At 46.2% G+C, this 20,000-nt stretch overlaps 1 protein-coding gene across 1 annotated transcript in view; it reads right to left on the bottom strand.

Moving 5' to 3' along the window:
* The window catches only part of cacna1ab (calcium channel, voltage-dependent, P/Q type, alpha 1A subunit, b), a 148,872-nt gene that overhangs the window by 99,781 nt on the left and 29,091 nt on the right, over positions 1-20,000 (bottom strand). The window contains exons 2-3 of the mRNA XM_076280840.1: positions 11,747-12,034; positions 6,629-6,656 (exon numbers count right to left, since the gene is read on the bottom strand). Coding sequence (XP_076136955.1) covers positions 6,629-6,656; positions 11,747-12,034 — 316 coding nt within the window. The remainder of the gene's footprint in view (positions 1-6,628; positions 6,657-11,746; positions 12,035-20,000) is intronic.

Raw genomic sequence — 20,000 nt, 5'->3', positions numbered from 1 at the left:
TGAGCGAAATACAGGAAGATCGAAAGAGTGAAAGAGAAAAAAGAGGTTGCGCTAAAGACACTGAGTGAGAGAGAGAGAAGAGGGAGAGAAAGAGAACCAGAGAATATAAATGCCACCGCTGAGCACTAATTACTGGGGGGGGGGGGGGCACGAGGAGCATGCTCACTGGATGATGGAGGGACAGCTGTGTCTGGAAGAGACGACAGGGCTCAATGAAGTGTGTGTGTGTGTGTGTGTGTGTGTGTGTGTGTGTGTGTGTGTATTTGTGTGTGTGTGTGTGTGTGTGTGTGTGTGTGTGTGTGTGTGTGTGTGTGTGTGTGTGTGTGTGTGTGTGGCTGATAAGATGTGTCGGGCCCTCTCCTGCATGCACTGATATTTGGCCGTATCACTCGTGACGGGCAGGGTGGGGGTGGTGGTTCTGTAAGAGAGCGCTTCTTCCCTCAAATGTGACACGGCTCTTGCGCGGAATAAAAAAAAAAATCTGGCCGCAGGGGATTCTCTTTTTTCCGAACTCTCGCCCTTTCTCTCCTTCTTTCCATTCTTTCCCTTTCTCTCCTTCTTTCCATGTCTCTATCTATTCTTCTCTCCTCTCGCACTCGCATACTCCATATCCCTTTCTGCCATTTTCTCTCTCTCCATCTCTCTCTCTCTCTCCTACACTCCATACTCCTCCCTGCCATTCTCTGCCTTTTCTCGTCTACTCCCTCTTTCTCTCTCTCTCTCTCACACAATATATCTTCCTTTCTGCCACACACTCTCTCCGTCACTCTTATGCTCATTCTCTCTCTCTTTCTCTCATTTATGTTTCCCTCTTTTTCCTTTTTTGTATTAATGCAATGGTGTACACCTTGCCAGTTGGTGGTTTTAATGTTGTGTCTCACAGTTTTTCGGTTAGATAACGTTAATGGTTTTTAAAAAGGACTGTTACACCTCTCTCTCTCTCCATCTCTTTCTGTCAGTAGGCAGTGGGCAGGGGAAGTTTTGTCCGGTGGCGGTCAATCTCTCCGAGGGGAGCTACCCCTCGCTGCTGTGCCTCTGAGATCTCCCAGCCGCTGCCCTGTGGGTGCTGGCTATGCTCTCTCTCTCTCTCTCTCTTTTCCATTCTATCTCTCTCTCTCTTTTCATTCTATCTCTCTCTCTTTCTCATTGTATCTCTCTCATTCTATCACTCTCTCTCTCTCATTCTATCACTCTCTCTCTCTCATTCTATCACTTTCTCTCTCTCTCATTCTATCACTCTCTCTCTCCCACTCTCTCTCTCTCTCTCTCTCTCTCTTTTCCATTCTATCTCTCTCTCTCTTTTCATTCTATCTCTCTCTCTCTCTCATTCTATCACTTTATCTCTCTCTCATTCTATCACTCTCTCTCTCCCGCTTCCTCTCTCTATCTAACTCTCACGCTCACGTTGGCCAAAGGCCAATAAATAATTTACATTCTGCAGATTGAATGTAGATCACTAGCTCAACACAGACCAGAGAGATGGAGAGAGAGAAAGAAAGATGAAAAGAGGGAGTGAGTTAGAGGAAGGGAAAATGCAAGCGAGAGAGAAATGGAGTGAGACAGGGAGAGAGGGAGACAGGGAGAGAGAGAGAGAGAGAGGGAGACAGGGAGAGAGAGAGAGAGAGGGAGACAGGGAGAGAGGGAGACAGGGAGAGAGAGAGAGAGAGGGAGACAGGGAGAGAGAGAGAACTCTCTGTGCGCTCTCTTTTTCTCCACCTCTGTGCTACTCTCCCCCTCATTCTCTCTCTCAACCATATTCTCTTCTGCCCTGTCTCTCTCTCCATCTCTCTCTCTCCATCTTTCCATCTCTCTCTCTCTCCATCTTTCCATCTCTCTCTCTCTCTCTCCATCTCTCCATTTCTATTTCTCTTTTTTCACTCATCCTCCTGCCACTCTCCTCTCTCTCATAAATCTCTCTCACACACTCACCCATGTGCAGCACTATAGAAACGCTAGAGAACTAGAGGAGAGGTTTGAAGTGTAATTATCTGAACCACACCCCCCACCCAACCCCACCCATGCATTACAGTAATGGCTAATAACACATCTTTCAGGGATGAAAACACTACAATTGTAACTGTTCAAAGTCTAAAGCACAATCCTGAACACATTCCTGAAACATATTCCAACTAATTATATAGTATTGCCACAGTATCATATAAGTGAATGACACTTAGTCCACCGTTGACCAAGATCAAGTTTACTTAGTTCCTGTAGAAGCATCAGCTACTGATGCCACCAAGTTCTCTCTTGGCACTCTGTGGGTTTTGAGATCTCTACGTGGGTGTAGTTGAACGGATGAAGACCTCTCCTTCCTGCCCTGACCACGCAACTCCCTGAGGTTAGTGCTGCCATCTCCCAGTATTCGCAGGGGGGGGGGGGGGGGGGGGGGGGGGTACCGCTGGACCTCCATGTGGCAGCGACGGAGGAGGCCCCCACTGAGAGACTAGTGGCCCCCTCCAACTCGCAGCATGGGGTGACAGAGCAACCTAGACTGGGCCAGAGAACCAGGGGTTCCAGAGATGGAGGCCAACAATGGAGTCGAGCCATCCCTAAACCCGGCTGCCTGAATGGAGCCATGGGTCAGCATGCAGGCTGGTGACGGAGGCTCACATCTCCCCAGCACTTATCTACAATACACTCTCTCTCTCTCTCTTTCTCTCTCTACTGCACTCTCTTCCACTCTTTCTCATGCGCTCTCTCTCTCTCTCCCTGACTACAGCGATTATGATAATGGCAATGCAAAGCCGATGAACTGACTTCATGCTGGCATGAAATACAGCACCATCAGCAAAGATGACTCAATTCCCACTAAAATAGTTGCCCGAGCGAGGCAAACTCATTTAAGTGTGTTGTATGATTTTAAATGAAACGTTTCTTTCGCTGTGTTTTTTTTTTTTTTAGTTTTTTTGTCCTTGCATCTGAAGTATCTTACACTCAGAATGTGATTTTTCTGCAGTCTATGCCTCATCCACTCGGGAATTGCCAAACCAACCTCAAAAACAAAGACGACGACAACAACAAACAACTAAATACACAAACAAACAAACTACAAATACCCCCCAAAAAAACTGACTGAAGTTCTGGTAAGGTTTCATCTCAGGCCCATTCCATCTTAATGAGCACCTGGGAGAACAGGGATGGGGGTTGAACGGGGGACAAGGGAGGGAGGGAGGGAGGAGGGGGGGGGGGTGAGCAGCTGACAGCCCTGTTGGAGCTCAGGAGAGATGGACACAGGACAGGAAGAGAGCGGAGGAAGGGCGAGAGGAAGAGACCAGCATGGGCGTTACGTACAACAAACATGCCCATTTCCTTCCCTCTGAGAAAAAAAAAACTGCTAATATAGACTGATAATCGACAGGAACATTTGCATATTATTGTTGCATGAAAAAAAAGCTTTTCCTCAAAGTTATACAAATGAATGTGCTGTTTCATTATTTAGTTAGAAAGACATGAGGATGAGTCAGTTGTCAGTACTTCAACTGATATGAGCTATATATCTTATTAGGAACGTCATTGAAGATTGATATATTGGTTATTAATTGGCAATGTATCTTCTGGATATGTGAACATATTACTATAATTGCATAAGATTTTCAAAAATGACTGGATACAATCTGTATATCCCAAATAAACTAATTTGGGCTGGCAATCTGAACAAGGCCAAAGTTACTTTGTCACATCCCTCACTCCCTCCTACATGTATTCTCCTGACTGCCATTTTTTGCAAGTAAATTAGGCTTTATGGTTTAAACGTTATGGTGGAGAAACATTGGGGATTGCCAATCTTAAAACAAAAATGTGAAGATATAAGGGCCTTATTTAAATGATGAGCAGACAGCAAAGTCATTCAATGAGAAAAGTGTCTCGTACATGAACTAAAGTTATCATTTGGCGTCTGGGAACACTGAGCTGATTCACTGCTTAAGATCTTCCTCATCGTGTTAAATTAGTAAATAGATTTTGACTGATTCTTAAATTAACTTTAGTCAGACTTTAGACATCGCACTTTGCCCTGTGTATAAATTAGGGCCCATACAGTCACAGTCAAGGAGAACTGCGGCCATGTTTCACACAGATCTCTGTTTCTGGAGTCACTGAATACTGCCGGTACAAAACAAAAAGCTAAAGTGCTACACTTTGGGGGCATCTTTAAAATCACAGTGTAGCACAGTAGCTCCCTTTTTCAGAAACGTGTTTGAGGAAAAGAATACGAAGTTTAAGTTTGGCTACGCTGAGGCATCAGCAAGCCAGTGTCATTGATGATTGTGTTATTATATAGTAGGCCTACTTTTCAGAAGACTGATTTTATGTTGGCTTTTCATCACGTTCATAATGTTATGTTGGTTGGTTCACATTGTTTTTATAATATTTAACCAAAGCTTCAGCTATTGTTCTATCTAGGTTACAGAAAATAACTCTCATGGGAATGTGTACGAATAAACAATCTTCAATCATTTCATGTGATGAGCCTACTTTTATGATCTGGTTAAATTATTAGCTTTTAAATTTGCTATGATGAAAACATATCTGACCAGAAAATTCCACACGCCAAATGATAACTTTAGTTCATGTGCGTTTCCTTACATGACCCTGAAAAGCAGCGAGCCTTCACAGCTTAGATAATGAAGCGTTCAATGTAACAAAGACACTTCTTCATCTGAAAAAAAGCTGACATAGATTGGTAATCGTTGGGAAAATATATTATATGTGAATAATAATATAACAATAATATATGAAAAAGATGATGCATGAAAAGGGCTCTTCCTCAAAATTATATCACTGAGTTACTGAGTATTACTGAGAGACTATACAACTCAACGTGCTGTGGCCGTAATAAGCAACTCCGAATCGAAACGGAGATGGACGTGTGTTGGTGCTGACCAGTTCTGAGCGACACTAAGCCAATACCTAAATTGCAGGTGGAGGGCCTGTCTACAGGAGATGAATGACAGAACGCAGAGTATAGTATGGAGCTTAGACGAGACGCCTGCAAGGCTCATTAATTCACAGATGGCCTTATAGCACTGGGAGAAGCTATGCACCCACCTCCATGTCTGTGGCTAAAGCCCACACTATTAAACACAGGAGGCTAGTATGTGTGTGTGTTTGTGTGTCTTAGTGTGTGTGTGTGTTTGTGTGTGTGTGTGTGTGTGTGTGTGTGTGTGTGTGAGTGAGTGAGAGAGAGAGAGAGAGTTAATGTGTCACTGTATGTGTGTCCCTTTTCATGATTGCACAGTGGAGCGTGAAAACCCCAAATGGTCATATATATATATATGTGTGTGTGTGTGTGTGTGTGTGTGTGTGTGTGTGTGTGTGAGTATGCACGTGTTTGTGTGTGTATATGATTGTGTGCATGTTTTGGCTGAACTCGCCCTGTGGCTCCCTGTGGACCACTGATCCTGCCAAACAGGTGTCAGTGCCTCAGCTCTCTCTCTCTCACACACACACACACACACACGCACACACGCACACACACACACACACACACACGCACACACACACACGCACACACACACACACACACACACACACACACACACACACACACACACACACGGACAAACAGCCACCAAATCCGCCCTCCAGCGTGACGGATCCGCCTCGCCATGACACCGATGAGACACTGATTGCCACTTCATCCGGACAGGAACGCTCAGAGTCACACACACACACACACTCACACTCACACACACATTAATGTCCAGGCCCATCTGCACAGCACGCTAGTCAGTTCAATGCAAAACTGGCAGTGCCAGCAGCCAGCCTAGCACGAGCACGAGTTTGTCATGCGTTCAGTGCTACCCGCTACACTCTGGCAAACGCCACTCCATGGTTTCCATGCCCCGTCAGGCAGAGCGGGGGCAGAGCCAACGGCAAGCCCCAAGGGACACCAGGTGCCAGAGCCTCCCATTCCTTCACTGGCTGAACAAACTCTACACCATAGGAAAGCAAGATCAAAAAAAAAACAAGAGTTTCTGCACAATATTCTATCTAAATCCTCATAGTGATAATTTACTCCACTCCAGCAGCTGGTGGAATAAGTGAAACATTTTAGTGTCACTTTATGTAAAAACCTGTAGCATAAAGTAGGTTTTAAAGCTTCTTCTTACTATAAAAAGTACTGTACAAATATTGTAATAGACAAGTAATGGTAAGAACAGGGACAACGGGACTTTTAAGTTGGAATGTGCGTTTATGTCCCTCTGAAAGTGGACATCAAAGCAGACGTATCCATGCAGGTGTCCATATGGCACACCATTTCCACACCACTCTACCTGTTCATCATCACGTGCTGGCACGCCCAACGCCACCCAGAGACACGTGAAGAGTACGCAGATGAGAGAGAGAGAAAGAGAGAGAGAGACAGAGAGAAAGAGAGAGAGAAAGGGAGAGAGAGAAAGAGAGAGAGCAGCAGATGGTCATGGAGAGAGGGTGAAAGAGAGGGACAGAAAGAAAACAAGAGGGAGAGAAAGAGAAAGATAGAAGCTTCCAGAAACAGATGGATTGTCCACGGAGACGCTGACAGGGCGTGGTCGGCTTGGTCGTGTGGCGGTGGCGACGGCACCGGCGCGTGTGCGTCACAGCCAACGAGCGGACCGGCGACTGACCGCGGCCTCCCAGGTACTAAGCAGACACACGCAGCTGTCATGCATCTCCTTGACTTCACATAAGTAGCGCAGTTGTTTCTTATTCTCAACAGTGATTTTTAAATCATGAATCTAAACACCTCAAGCACCGCTACATAAACAAACCTCTGGGCAAAAGTGAAATTTGGTTACGTTAATATTTTGTTTATGTGATGAAACATAATTTCATTGTAGGTTGTTTGCGATACAGTTCACCTGGCTTATATTTTCAAAATCAAACACTGATTTATGTTCTTTGTGAATGTAAATGGCCTTCATACGGTCAATGAGAACGTCCATGTTCCACGTTTTCATAAAAGCCAAAATGAGTGAGATTGTGGATCAGTGTGGATCCGTCTCTTTCATAAGCCGCCGTGATTTCAAACTTACGTGCTGTGTGGTGTGGCAGAAATGCTAATGGGAGAATTTGGGCCTAATAGAACAGCAATAGGAATAGTCAGTGTTATTCCAAATCAACACTACGATGAGTATAAAACACAGAAAGGAAAGTAAATCAAGTATCAACGTTGAGTTTTCTTGTTTCGACATTCAATTGCTCCATAAGTGTTAAATAAAGCCTGGGTACAGGACATGTTCATGGGCTCACGGGTATCCATGCTGATAAGAATCACTAAGGGCCCTGGCAAAGTGGGAAGTTCTGACCATGGCCAAATGTTCTTTACTTCCTTTCTACTCTTGTAAATGCATTGTGCACAGCTCTAAATGAAACAACCAAGGTGACAGAGACAGAAATGGAACTTGTGACGTTCCTTTCAGCTCTGTCCGGTTCTTGTCCTTTCCTTGTCTGGTGCTGGTGATGAGAGCTGGCAGGAGAGAGCCGGGTGGCTCAGGGCCGAGAGAGCAGCGTGCCCTTTAGAGCAAGTGATCTCCTCGCACCCCAAACCCCACCTACACACACACACACACACACACACTTACAAATACTTTACCTACACTCATACTTACACACTCATTCACACAAGCACACACACACACACACACACACACTTACAAATACTTTACCTACACTCATACTTACACACTCATTCACACACACACACACACACACACACACTTACAAATACTTCACCTACACTCATACTTACACACTCATTCACACACGCACACACACACACACACACTTACAAATACTGTACCTACACTCATACTTACACTCATTCACACACACACGCACACACGCACACACACACACACACACATACACACACACACACACTTTCAAATACTGTACCTACACTCATACTTACACACTCATTCACACATGCACACACGCACACACACACTTACAAATACTGTACCACACATACACACACACACACACACACACACACACACACACACACACACACACACACACACACACACACACAAACACACACACACCACCCCTTGGGCTATTTCCTAGCTGTGAAGGAGTCGCCTCTTAAACTGTTGTGACAGGAGTCGTCCCTTAGTTCTTGGCACAGGGTTCACACGCTCACCGTGTGGACAGACAGCCAGCCGCTCGCCTTGTTAAGCCACTTTACATTCCGCCGCACACTAATTCTTCACACACTCCTCTCTTACGCGCAGTTCACATCTTTATCACACACACCCCCCCCCCCCATTATGGCTTTGCTGGAGATTTGTGCTCTTCACCTCCTTTAGACAGGCAGCACTTTCCTTTTGTTGTAGTGTTGAACTAAATCATTTTTATACGTTGCGTTCATCTTAAGGGCCGCTCTTTGAGGGTGGTACACATCATGTCAGCGCATCGTGACTGTGGGGTTATAAGTGATATGGTGTAGATCCATTACATGGCGTTTGGACCCTCTGGAAAAACTAAATACTGAATAGTCATGCACACTAATGTTCTGGTCCATTAGACACCAGTAAGTCAGCAGGTTTATGAGTGTGCATTTTTTCGACGAATAAAACATATCAACGGACAAAAAGGCTTCAAGGCTTAGCATCACAAGCTATTATATACACTGCTGTGTGTCCTGTTACAAAACAACACCACAAACAAAACATATATTGTATTACACATACAGTACAGGGTATGGATTCCCTTATCAGATGAACTCCCTACAAACTGAATAATGTAATGCTCAAATGACAAATGTCTTTGTCAGAGAGTGTCTTGTCTTGTTGCATGCCTCGCGCCTCCTTCTCTGGCAGCTGTTTCGGAGAGAGGTGGCCAGTTCCACACTGAGATCAGAAGCTTGAAGCTTCAGGCATCATGGGAGGTGGACGTTCTAAAAGAGTTCATCCCATGCATGCTGGAGTCTGTTGCTAACATTCCTTTTAAGACACAGAGGTTCATTCATTTCAGAGGCTGGTCTCCACCTGCACCCCTTTTCCCCTCCTCCCAACAAAGCCATATGAGTCTAACACCCGGGTCATATCAGCAGATTAATCCCACACACTACAATCTTTAACCTGACCGTGACAGGGGTTGGCCAACAAGGAGAATCAAACTCATGGGTCACCACACTTCTTGTAGCCAGGGGCAGATGACCACTGGTCATGTACTGTACACCAGCACAGGGGAAAGTGGGATTCCATTCTAAATGGATAACATTTAAAAGGGTGGGGCAGCACATATTGGCAATAATACTACAGCATTTAGCGTTTTCAGTGTAACCTCTTGGTGCATTTCCCTTTATCTTCAACAACAGTATTGAAACCTCAGACATGGTTGGTGTTATGGTTGAGATATATGATGACTCACATCAGCGGTGTTGTGTTACGTAACACGTAGCACTTCTAAGCAATAACCGTTTCCACATAAATAGGATGGGGCAACAGAGTAATGTAGCTCTTCTTCAAACCACTTATCAACACAGCGTGAGGCCCTCCCATTGGTCCAATGTCATGGACCGAGTCCTCTACACAGCGTACGGGAGGTGGGAGCGCGCTGCAAACAGCTATTCAGATACTCAGCATGGACACTATACTAACATGCCAAAAGAAACCTCATTTTACAGTGTGTGGGCCACAGCTGGGCCAGAGCCAATTCTTTGTGTCAGTTATCAGTGACTGGGCCATTGTTGGGCCGGAGGCCCAGCCAGAACTGGGCCAACACTGAGGCAACACTGATGCATGGTGGTTGCCCAGAGGTGGGCCAGACAACTTTTTTGCTATCTGGGCATGCTACCCTCCTAAAAAATAAACACAGCTGTCCAACAGAATCTCAGGATAAGATAAGAACTAATGTGTTGTTGAGTTTAGAACTCATATGGCGACAATGTCAATTAAATAACAAATTATAAGAAATGTCTAACAAATTGTATCCATGCCAGGCTGAACAGCCAGATAACTATTCTATAATACAATACTTCTTCTAATCTCAAACTACAGTATAATCACAGCATATTTGGGGGCGTGGTAAAGCAACAGCACTGTTGCCGCCTGTCATTTGGTCATTCCGCGTTTGATTCCCAAACCCACTGCAACGAAAAGTCCTTGGAACCTCTAAATGTTTGCGTAGATATCCGTGCCATTAAAAATACATACAGTAGTCCAGCTAACAGCTGAATCTGGACAGCATCCAGGCTGGGTCTGGTACTAACCCATGCCAGATCAGATCAGATCAGGGGCCAGATCGTGGCCAGATGAGGCTCTGCTCCCCACTGAGCTGCTCCCTGAGGTGCTGAGAGTATCAGGGAGTGTGTGTGTGTGTGTGTGTGTGTGTGTGTGGGGGGGGGGGGGGGTGAGGTAAGGTGAGGTGAGCTGGGGGGGGGGACGCAGGCTTCAGCACCAGCAGCCTCATCTCAGCCTCCCTCCCACCCTCCTGTGATAAAGAGACGGGCGGCCAGAGACTGGGAGTGGAACCTGCAGCGTCCGGCGGCAGCAGCCAGACGCCATGCCAACGCACTCTCGCTCTCACAGCGCTCATGCTACGCTAGCGGCTAATGAGCACTTAATGGCAGTGCATTACCTACACACAAACGCAAACACACACACACACACACACACACACAGAGAGAGAGAGAGAGAGAGTGAGAGACAGAGAGTGAGAGAGAGAAGAGGGGGAGACAGAGAAAGAGAGAGAGAGAGAGAGAGTGAAGCAGAAAGACAGATGCAGAGAAAGGCAGCAGCTCCAGGAGTGGTATGGATGCGACCACCGTGGCCCGCCCTTTCTGCGAGGCACTAGCCAATCAGAGAGGAAGCGCCAGGACCTAAAGCCCACCAGCTCCTCCTCAGCAGCGCTCCTCTCCTCTTGTTTTGCCCTCCATCTTCTTTCTCTTTTTCCCCTTTCCTTCCCACTCTCTCCCTCCCTCCCTCCCTCCCTCCCCCTTCTCTCTCAGTGCTTCGCTCTGAGAGGTGCCGTGGAGGCCTCATATGCTGACATCAGCAAGCAACCCACACGCCCACACACTCGCGCGCACACACACACACACACACACACGCACACACACACACACACACACACACACACACACACACACACACACACACACACACACACATAACACACACACACACACACACACTTCATACCACAGCAGTGTGAAAAACCACAAGACAAACCATCCAGGAAGCAGCCCTCTGATTGTGTATGATTTGTGTACATACATGAGGCAAACAGGTTTATCACACACACACACACACACACACACACACACACACACAGACACACACAGAGATATGCTCTAACTCCCTAATGAAGGGGGGTGTATCCTCTCGGAGTCAGTGTTCTCATGCTTACTGTAAATGATGAAACATTACCTGCCTGTGGCCGCTAGCCAACACTAACACCACCACAACATGCTAACACATAATAATAATACTCATAATAATAATCATAATAATACTCATAATAATACTCATAATAATAATCATAATAATAATCATAATAATACTCATAATAATACTCATAATAACAACAACAGTAATAATAATACATTGACTAGTTTTCTCAATTTAAAGTGTGCATGAATCCACTAATTAAGCCATGTTCCCACCATTGCCCATATGAATGTACAGCCCCCATCTCCAATCATACACACACACACACACACACACACACACACACACATACACACACACACACACACACTAGTGTAATGGTACCTTTTCCCTGGAGGCCTAGAACCGTCTGCAGCGTCCACACAGTGTGCAAGTTATGAAAAGGATATGGCCATTCCGTGATCTTCTTGGCATACTTTCTCACAAAGTTGTCCTCGCTGAACAGAAACAGCGAGCGGTTGACCGTCAGGCAGTTCTGTCGGACCGGGATGGGGTTGTACAGGGCCATGGTTCGGGCTCTCTGGGCCATCGATTGCTTGTAAACCCTGGCTCCCGGCGGGCCGCCCTGCCTGCTGCCGCCACGGCCGGGTCCCCCTTGACCAGGGACACCGCCGTACCTGGGCGGCACTTCGTCTCCAAAGCGCGACATTCTGTAGACACCAAACGCCAATGGTTAGGAAGCAGCCGAGAAGGAGGTGAAAACTCAGGGCGAGCACACCACATTACACCCCATCTGTCTCTGCACAAACACACACACGCGAAAAACAGGTTTGGCTTGTCTAGATCTTCATGGCAAAAGACACGTTCATCAACTGAAAAATAAAATAGCCAAACGAGACCAAAAAGCGCAGATGAAGGTATGTGTAGAAGTAAGCGATGGGTGATGCTGGTTGTCGGATTGGGTACAGATTGTCGGATTGGGTACAGATTGTCTGTGTTAGCTTTGTCGATAAAGCATCGAATATCCAAAAATGATCTGATAAACTAAATCAAGGTTTTTCTATTTCCTCGGAAATGATCGGTTCCACGTGTTAATTAATATCTCTTCATAGATCGGCACGACCCTCTTCCATTTTACAAGGTAAATACAACGTTCTCACTGAAGATGTTCGTGAGTATCAATCAATCAGGTATAAATTTGAATCAAAACTGATAAAAAATAGATCGGATTCAATGCGTCGTTTCCAGAAAGGTATATCTGCTACGTCTGCGGCTGCATTATCTATTCTTTACTTTATGTTCCGCAAGATAAAAATAGACTAGAAAACGGTGAAAAATCTTGAATAATTAATTTATTTTTATAACATCCGCAATGTTTGATATGGCATAGCAATCTCCTCGCGCCGCCACCGTCTTAGCTTACACGTTAATCCTAGGGCTTCCCCAAACGCACACCCCTGTGACATTTGTTGATATTTTTGGTAATTCAAGTTTATTTTATTTCCCGGTATTTCGTTTTCTCGGACGAGGGCGTGAACGCGTTTTCGAAGAGGATATTCTCATGTCACCAAATTCGAATCTTTTTATTGTTCTTTTCTTCCTTCTCTTGGAAAAAATATAGATGTAGGAGAACAATTTTACTAAATGTTCATCATCTGTACTCCAAAACCCGTAGAAAAATCCGGGACAAATAGGATCCGGAGGAGAAGAAGGAAAAAAACGTGGCTGAAAGTAACATCATCAACGATGAGGAGATGGAGGTGCGGCTGGGTTCTTCTCACGCCAGCGCGCATCTTCTTCCACCACGGAGGAACCCCACGGCCTCCCCGCCCCGCATATCCCCCAAAAGCTCCGGGGAGAGAGAGAGAGAAAAAAGGCAAGAAATGTCAGAAATACAGAATTTCTGCTCGCTTGAGTTCGTTTTTCCTCTCTCTGGAGGAACAAACGCGCGGCGTGAAGATGTGGATATCTTCTTGGAGATCGACCGAAGAAAGCCGATAGTGTACGGGCGCCTCCGAGATAGAGGGAGAGTGAGTGTATGTGTGTGTATGTGTGTGTGTGTATGTGTGAGCGTCTCTGATCAGCTGGCAACTTGAGCTCCACTGAACATCTGATCAGTGTAACGGCACCAGAGCGCCGTCCTCAAATCTCTAGCCCAGCCTTGTGGTAGCACATGACGCGCATGGCCTTACTGATTCGCCTATCCGCTCCGACCCTCCATCGCCAACTCTCCAGCACGACCAAGACGCGCAGAGGCTCGCCCTTTCAAACCAGAACTCCGAAACATCAAAACAACTCGTTTCTGCCATTAGGCATTTCACAGAACGGTTTGCGACTGATTCGTATCAGTGAGACCCCAGACGACAACGCGGGGGGACTGTGTAAAACATTTCATTTTCCTCAGCCGAGCACCTTTTTCCGGAAGAGGGAGTGTACAAGCACCTTTAGTGACCAAGTATGGGTTTGTTTTTGTCGGCGAGCTAAAAAGATGATGTCAACCCTTGAGCAACCCTCGAGCAACATTATCTGTGTAATCAATTTCCGATATGAAAAATAGATTTTGCACAAAATCTTTCTTAGTATTTTAAAAAAAGTAAGTGTAAGTTCGGTTCTGGTGTAAAAAACCTTTACAAATACCTGATTAGCTGATAATTACAATGTGCTCAGCTGGCTTATACTGACCTAGTTTACATTCCCTTATAAAAAACAATACAGAATTTCTGTAGTAGTTCTATAATAATTCTTCTATGATTTCCTGTATAGTGTTCCTATAGTACTTCTATAATATGTCCCAAAACACTATAAGATTCCTATAATATAGTATTCCTATAATATTCCTATAATAATTTGTCCCAAAAAACTATTCCAAAAGTTTATTATCAACGTACACGATTATTTACATCCGGAAAGAGAGTATGCATTGTAGAGTCCCCGCTAGCGTCGAAGGTGCTACTCTTTGGAGACCTGTCAGCAGGCATGCATAGTTTAAAGTCGCTTCCTTCTCTTGATGAGCTGACCACCTGATTCAGCTAATCAAAGGCTTCTGAGTGATTTGCAGGGGTTAATCAGATGGGTTATGGGGGCAGGGAGAGTCTAGTCTAGTTGGGAGATGTAGTCTACTGGCGGTGTGCGCGCCTGAGGAGTGCTGCCGGACAACGAGGACTTGCGGCGAACAGCGCCGCTGTCCGTGGTGCTGAAATAGATATGCGCGTCTGAGTGAGTGAGTGCGTGTGTGCGTGTGTGTGTGTGTGTGTGTGTGTGTGTGTGTGTGTGTGTGTGTGTGTGTGTGTGTGTGTGTGTGTCTGTCTGTGTGCTTCAACTGCGCCCCTCTTCCTCGGGCGCGAGAATGTTCAGCGGGTTAGGGTGGAGATTTCACCAGCGGATGCTGTTCAAAGTGTCGAGCTGGTTGTTGGTAATAATCAAAGAAAAATGAGAACGGTTGCAAGGGAGTGTTGAGAAAAGGTAGGAATGTAAGAACACCCCAACAGCATACAGAAACACAAACAAACAAACAAACACACACACACACACACACAAAATGTTTCTGCATGTATTATGTTTAATGGTTAGTTAGAATTATTTCATTATTACAGTGGAAGAATCACTGGCCTAAATGACAGTAAATAAGTGGCCACTGATTGATAGTCCACTAGTCTAAGTCTGCATATTCAAATGGTCATAAGTTAACATACATGTTATATAAAATATGCATGAGGGTGAATGCTGTAATTTCTGCAATTAGATTTGTTTGTTAAGATGTCAGTATATGAGTTTGCTCAGCTCTTCACTGTTAATCAATTATTTCTTTGAGACTGGTAGAAAAATAAATAGAGAGATGGATAGAGAGACAGAGAGAGAGCTGCCATATACGAATGATGAGGGCCGGTGAGTCGTGCTGAGCTCTTGATCCTCAGCATTGTCATTCACTAGGCAACCCTGCAGGAAACCCTGAGCCTGCGTCCACCTCCAGCTGCTTGCTACACCTCAGTACAGCACACACACACACACAGCACAGCACAGCACAGCACAGCACAGCATGCACGCACGCACGCACGCACGCACGCACGCACGCAACCACCCACCCACACACACACACACACACACACACACACACACACACACACGAACATGCACACCATACAACCGCACACACACCGTACAGACAAACAGTACAAACAGACACACACGCGCACACACCATACAACCGCACACACACAACGTACAGACACTTAGTATAGACACACAGTATAGACAGACACGCACACATGCACACATGCACACACGCACACGCACACGCGCACACACACGCACACACACACACACACACACACACACACACAACAAAAAAGGACACTAGACACACCAGAATAAGGACACTAGACACACCAGAATAAGGACACCAGACACACCATAATAAGGACACTAGACACACCAGAATAAGGACACTAGACACACAACAAATAAGGACACTAAACACACACCAGAATAAGGACACTAGACACACCAGAAAAAGGACACTAGACACAGCAGAATAAGGACACTAGACACACAACAAATAAAGACACTAGACACACCAAAAAAAGGACACTAGACACACCAGAATAAGGACACCAGACACACCAGAATAAGGACACCAGACACACTAGAATAAGGACACTAGACACACCAGAATAAGGACACTAGACACACAACAAATAAGGACACTAAACACACACCAGAATAAGGACACTAGACACACCAGAAAAAGGACACTAGACACAGCAGAACAAGGACACTAGACACACAACAAATAAAGACACTAGACACACCAAAAAAAGGACACTAGACACACCAGAATAAGGACACTAAACACACACCAGAATAAGGACACTAAACACACACCAGAATAAGGACACCAGACACACCAGAATAAGGACACCAGACAAAACAAGATGTACTGTGTACAGCAACACAGCACAGCCAAGTCCAGCTTAGCACAGCAAACAACAAAAAAAGTGTGGCACAGCGCGTGGTATAGCGCACGGTACAGCGCCTTCTGTTTGTGCTAGGGGTTGGAGTAAGCTGAGGGAAGCCTCAGGCTGAAATGCACCTGGACACTTGGGTGTTGTGACAGCATCATTACTGCTGTCTATCTTGTACTTGTTTTCTGTTTGTTTGTTTGTTTGTTCTTAATCCAGCACTCTATGGTCATTAAAGTAGGACAGGTGACCATTCTATATGTCTGGATGCAGCGCTACACATGAACAGACACATATGAGAAAGAGGAGGGCAGAGAATGACAGAAAAGAAAGAGGGAAACACGGTTGTGAGAGAGGAAAAGAGGATGGGAGGATGGGGGTATGATGTTATACAGAAGAGAGAGTAGGAGCCAGAGAGAGAGAGAGAGACCCTACCAGACCCCACCTGTTATCGCCCCGGAGCAGGCAAGCCAGGCCAGCATATGGTGTTTTGATGGAGCATAGCATGATGTATGATCACCCCGTCACTCTCTCACTCTCTCTCTCTCTCTCTCTCTCACACACACACACACACACACACACACCACTTTGGTCCAGTCAAGTGTCACACCCCTTTTCAGTCTATATTTACACAACACAGACAACACCAATACACCAGATGCATGCCCAAAGGCCCAATGCCCCATCACTACTCACCACCAAAGGCCTAATGCCCCCTCACTACTCACCACCAAAGGCCTAATGCCTCATCACTACTCACCACCAAAGGCCTAATGCCCCATCACTAACCTCCCTCACTACTTACCACCAAAGGCCTAATGCCCCATCACTACTCACCACCAAAGGCCTAATGCCCCATCACTAACCTCCCTCACTACTCACCACCAAAGGCCTAATGCCCCATCACTACTCACCACCAAAGGCCTAATGCCCCATCACTAACCTCCCTCACTACTCACTACCAAAGGCCTAATGCCCCCTCACTAAACCCCATCACTACTCACATCACAGATGATACCAAGCCCTGATGAATGGTACTAAGGTGTCCAATCTTCTAGCTCTGCTTATCAAACATGAGGTGACATACGGCAGACCACCTAGTCCAGCTAACCCGTTCTTGGGATGATTCGGTTTAGAGTACATGAGTAGCCTGTGTTATCGTCTGTGTTAACTACTGGACTGTACATGACGAAGGGACAAAGGGACGGAGAAAATACGCCGCAAAACTGGGTTACGTGGCCGTCCAATGGAAAGCTGTGGAGCACACGTGGAGCAAAGCTGTGGAGCGTCGTGACCACATTCGGACCCGAGCGGTCACAGGGACCCGGGTTTGAATCTGACCTGAGGTCATTTCAAGATCCCTCTTGTTCTCACTCACTTTCAGCCAGTCTTCATTGTCCAGTCAGTTAAAAGCAAAAAAAAAAACACAGTGCCCCTCAAAAACCCTGCCTCCATATATTTACACCTACTTCTACAATCTACTTCCTCTGCATTAAGATAACATATGGAATGTTAAAAAGGAAGTCTTGTGGGGCCAACTATGATGCTGGTAATGGAACTCTCTTGAAAGGGTCCATAAGTTAGATCATTTTATATATATATATATATATATATATATATATATATATATACACACAGCACCGTCTACCACTGCATTATTCATTCAGACAGTTAAACCACCGACGATGCTGAATTATTTCACTGTGAACACTCTGATTGGTTACAAGCGAGACATGTGAAAGAATTATCACAGCGGTGTTCTCCCATGAAACCTATTAGTGATTGCTTTTCCTCGTGCCACTGGAGTTTCTTGGATGTGATTCTCCTGAGTTAAGAGATTAACAGCGTTGTGCCAGAAAAGCATCTTTCTTGGATAATCCATTTTAAGGACATCCTTTCAAGTCGGGGGGGGGGGGGGGGGGGGGTCCCTCAAAATTGCTGGTTACACGTGTAAAACATTTTTACATCAGCATTAAAAGAAGCCTATGACACTCTGTAAGGTTGATGACTTCAGCGTTATTACTGTGAAGGGTATGGAATGCAGCAGTCATTGCAGGATGCCATCCGAGCAGTTCACTTTATTTTGGAGGGACACTCTCTGGGTGTTTCAGGCCACAGATGACCTCATCTCGCTGGGGTGTGTACGGACGGAGTGTTCCATGAAGGACATCATCAACAGGGTAATGTGCAGACGCAAGCCGTGGCGGCGTGTTCATGAGAGAGAGTCCGGACATCATTAACCAGACCATCTCAGAGGTCCTGAGTCTGCAGAGGTTTGTGTGTGTGTGTGTGTGTGTGTGTGTGTGTGTGGGAGAAGAGAGAGAGTGCAGGCAGCTATATATAAACATGACTGGGGCTAATGCACGGATTCATCATGAGCAGAGCGGGGCGAAGGACGTCTGAAGACTTTCTTGGCCATGTTTCTGTCTCTCCCCCCCCCTCTCTCTCTCTTGCTCTCCATCCCCCTCCTCTTTCTTTCTTTCTCCCACCAACACTCTCTCCCTCTCTCCCCCTCGTCCCATAAGAAAGGTAGTGGTGGTGTGCCAACCTCATCTCCGTAGAGGGCGTCTGGCAGGGGGAGAGAAGACCCACTTAGCAGGCCGCACTGCACCACCCTGCCTCTGGCTTAGAGACCCCAAGATCCCGGCCAGACCAGCCAAACCACCACCACCACAGTCATCCACCACCACCACAGTTATCCACCACCACCACCACAGTCATCCACCACCACCACCACAGTTATCCACCACCACCACCACCACAGTCATCCACCACCACCACCACAGTTATCCACCACCACCACCACCACAGTTATCCACCACCACCACAGTTATCCACCACCACCACCACAGTCATCCACCACCACCACCACCACAGTTATCCACCACCACCACCACCACAGTTATCCACCACCACCACCACAGTCATCCACCACCACAGTCATCCACCACCACCACCAGCATCACAGTCATCCACCACCACCACCACCACAGTTATCCACCACCACCACCAGCATCACAGTCATCCACCACCACCACAGTTATCCACCACCACCACCACAGTCATCCACCACCACCCTCAGCCACTGTTCAAGCATCAAGCCATCCGAGCTTCCCCACAAACCAGGAAGTGAGAGGCCCACAAACTGGCACAAACTGGACACCCCTACCATCATCACGACCAGTATAAAGTTTGCTCTGAGCCATACTTAAAACCTCTGGCTCAGCCACAGTTGCGGGTCAACCCATCAGAGCATGCGGCCGTAGCACACTTTGTGAACGGGGGAGGAGGAATAGCAGATGGCCTACCCAAAAATACTGTGGCAAGGCGAGCGGCTATTTTCATCCCTCACAGCTTTCTAAATCTGGTCACCATGATCCGACTGAAGGGGTCTGGTCCCAAATGGCTCCATCTCTCTCTCTCTCCCTCCCTCTACCTCTCTCAATATTCTCTCTCTCTCCCTCCCTCTACTGTACCTCTCTCCATATTCTCGCTCTTCTTCACTCTCTCTCTCTCAATATTCTCTCTTCTTCATTCTCCCTCTCTCAATATTCTCTCTCTCTCTATTCTTCACTCTACCTCTCTTAATATTCTCTCCTTCTGTTCTTCTTCCCTCTACCTCTCTCAATATTCTCTCTCTCTCTCTCCCTCTCTCTTGGTGTTCCCTATTAAACTTGCGGGCTTGTTGGGGAAAAGTAGTGCACTGACGCAGGGAATG

Source organism: Alosa pseudoharengus, unplaced genomic scaffold, assembly GCF_046254945.1.
Source record: "Alosa pseudoharengus isolate Yale_2024_CS ecotype anadromous, Long Island Sound unplaced genomic scaffold, YU_APseudo_1.1 YU_APseudo_1.1_scf_1, whole genome shotgun sequence".
Taxonomy (NCBI): domain Eukaryota; kingdom Metazoa; phylum Chordata; class Actinopteri; order Clupeiformes; family Clupeidae; genus Alosa; species Alosa pseudoharengus.
Note: the sequence above shows the minus strand (reverse complement) of the source record. Positions and strands in the feature narration are given on the sequence as shown.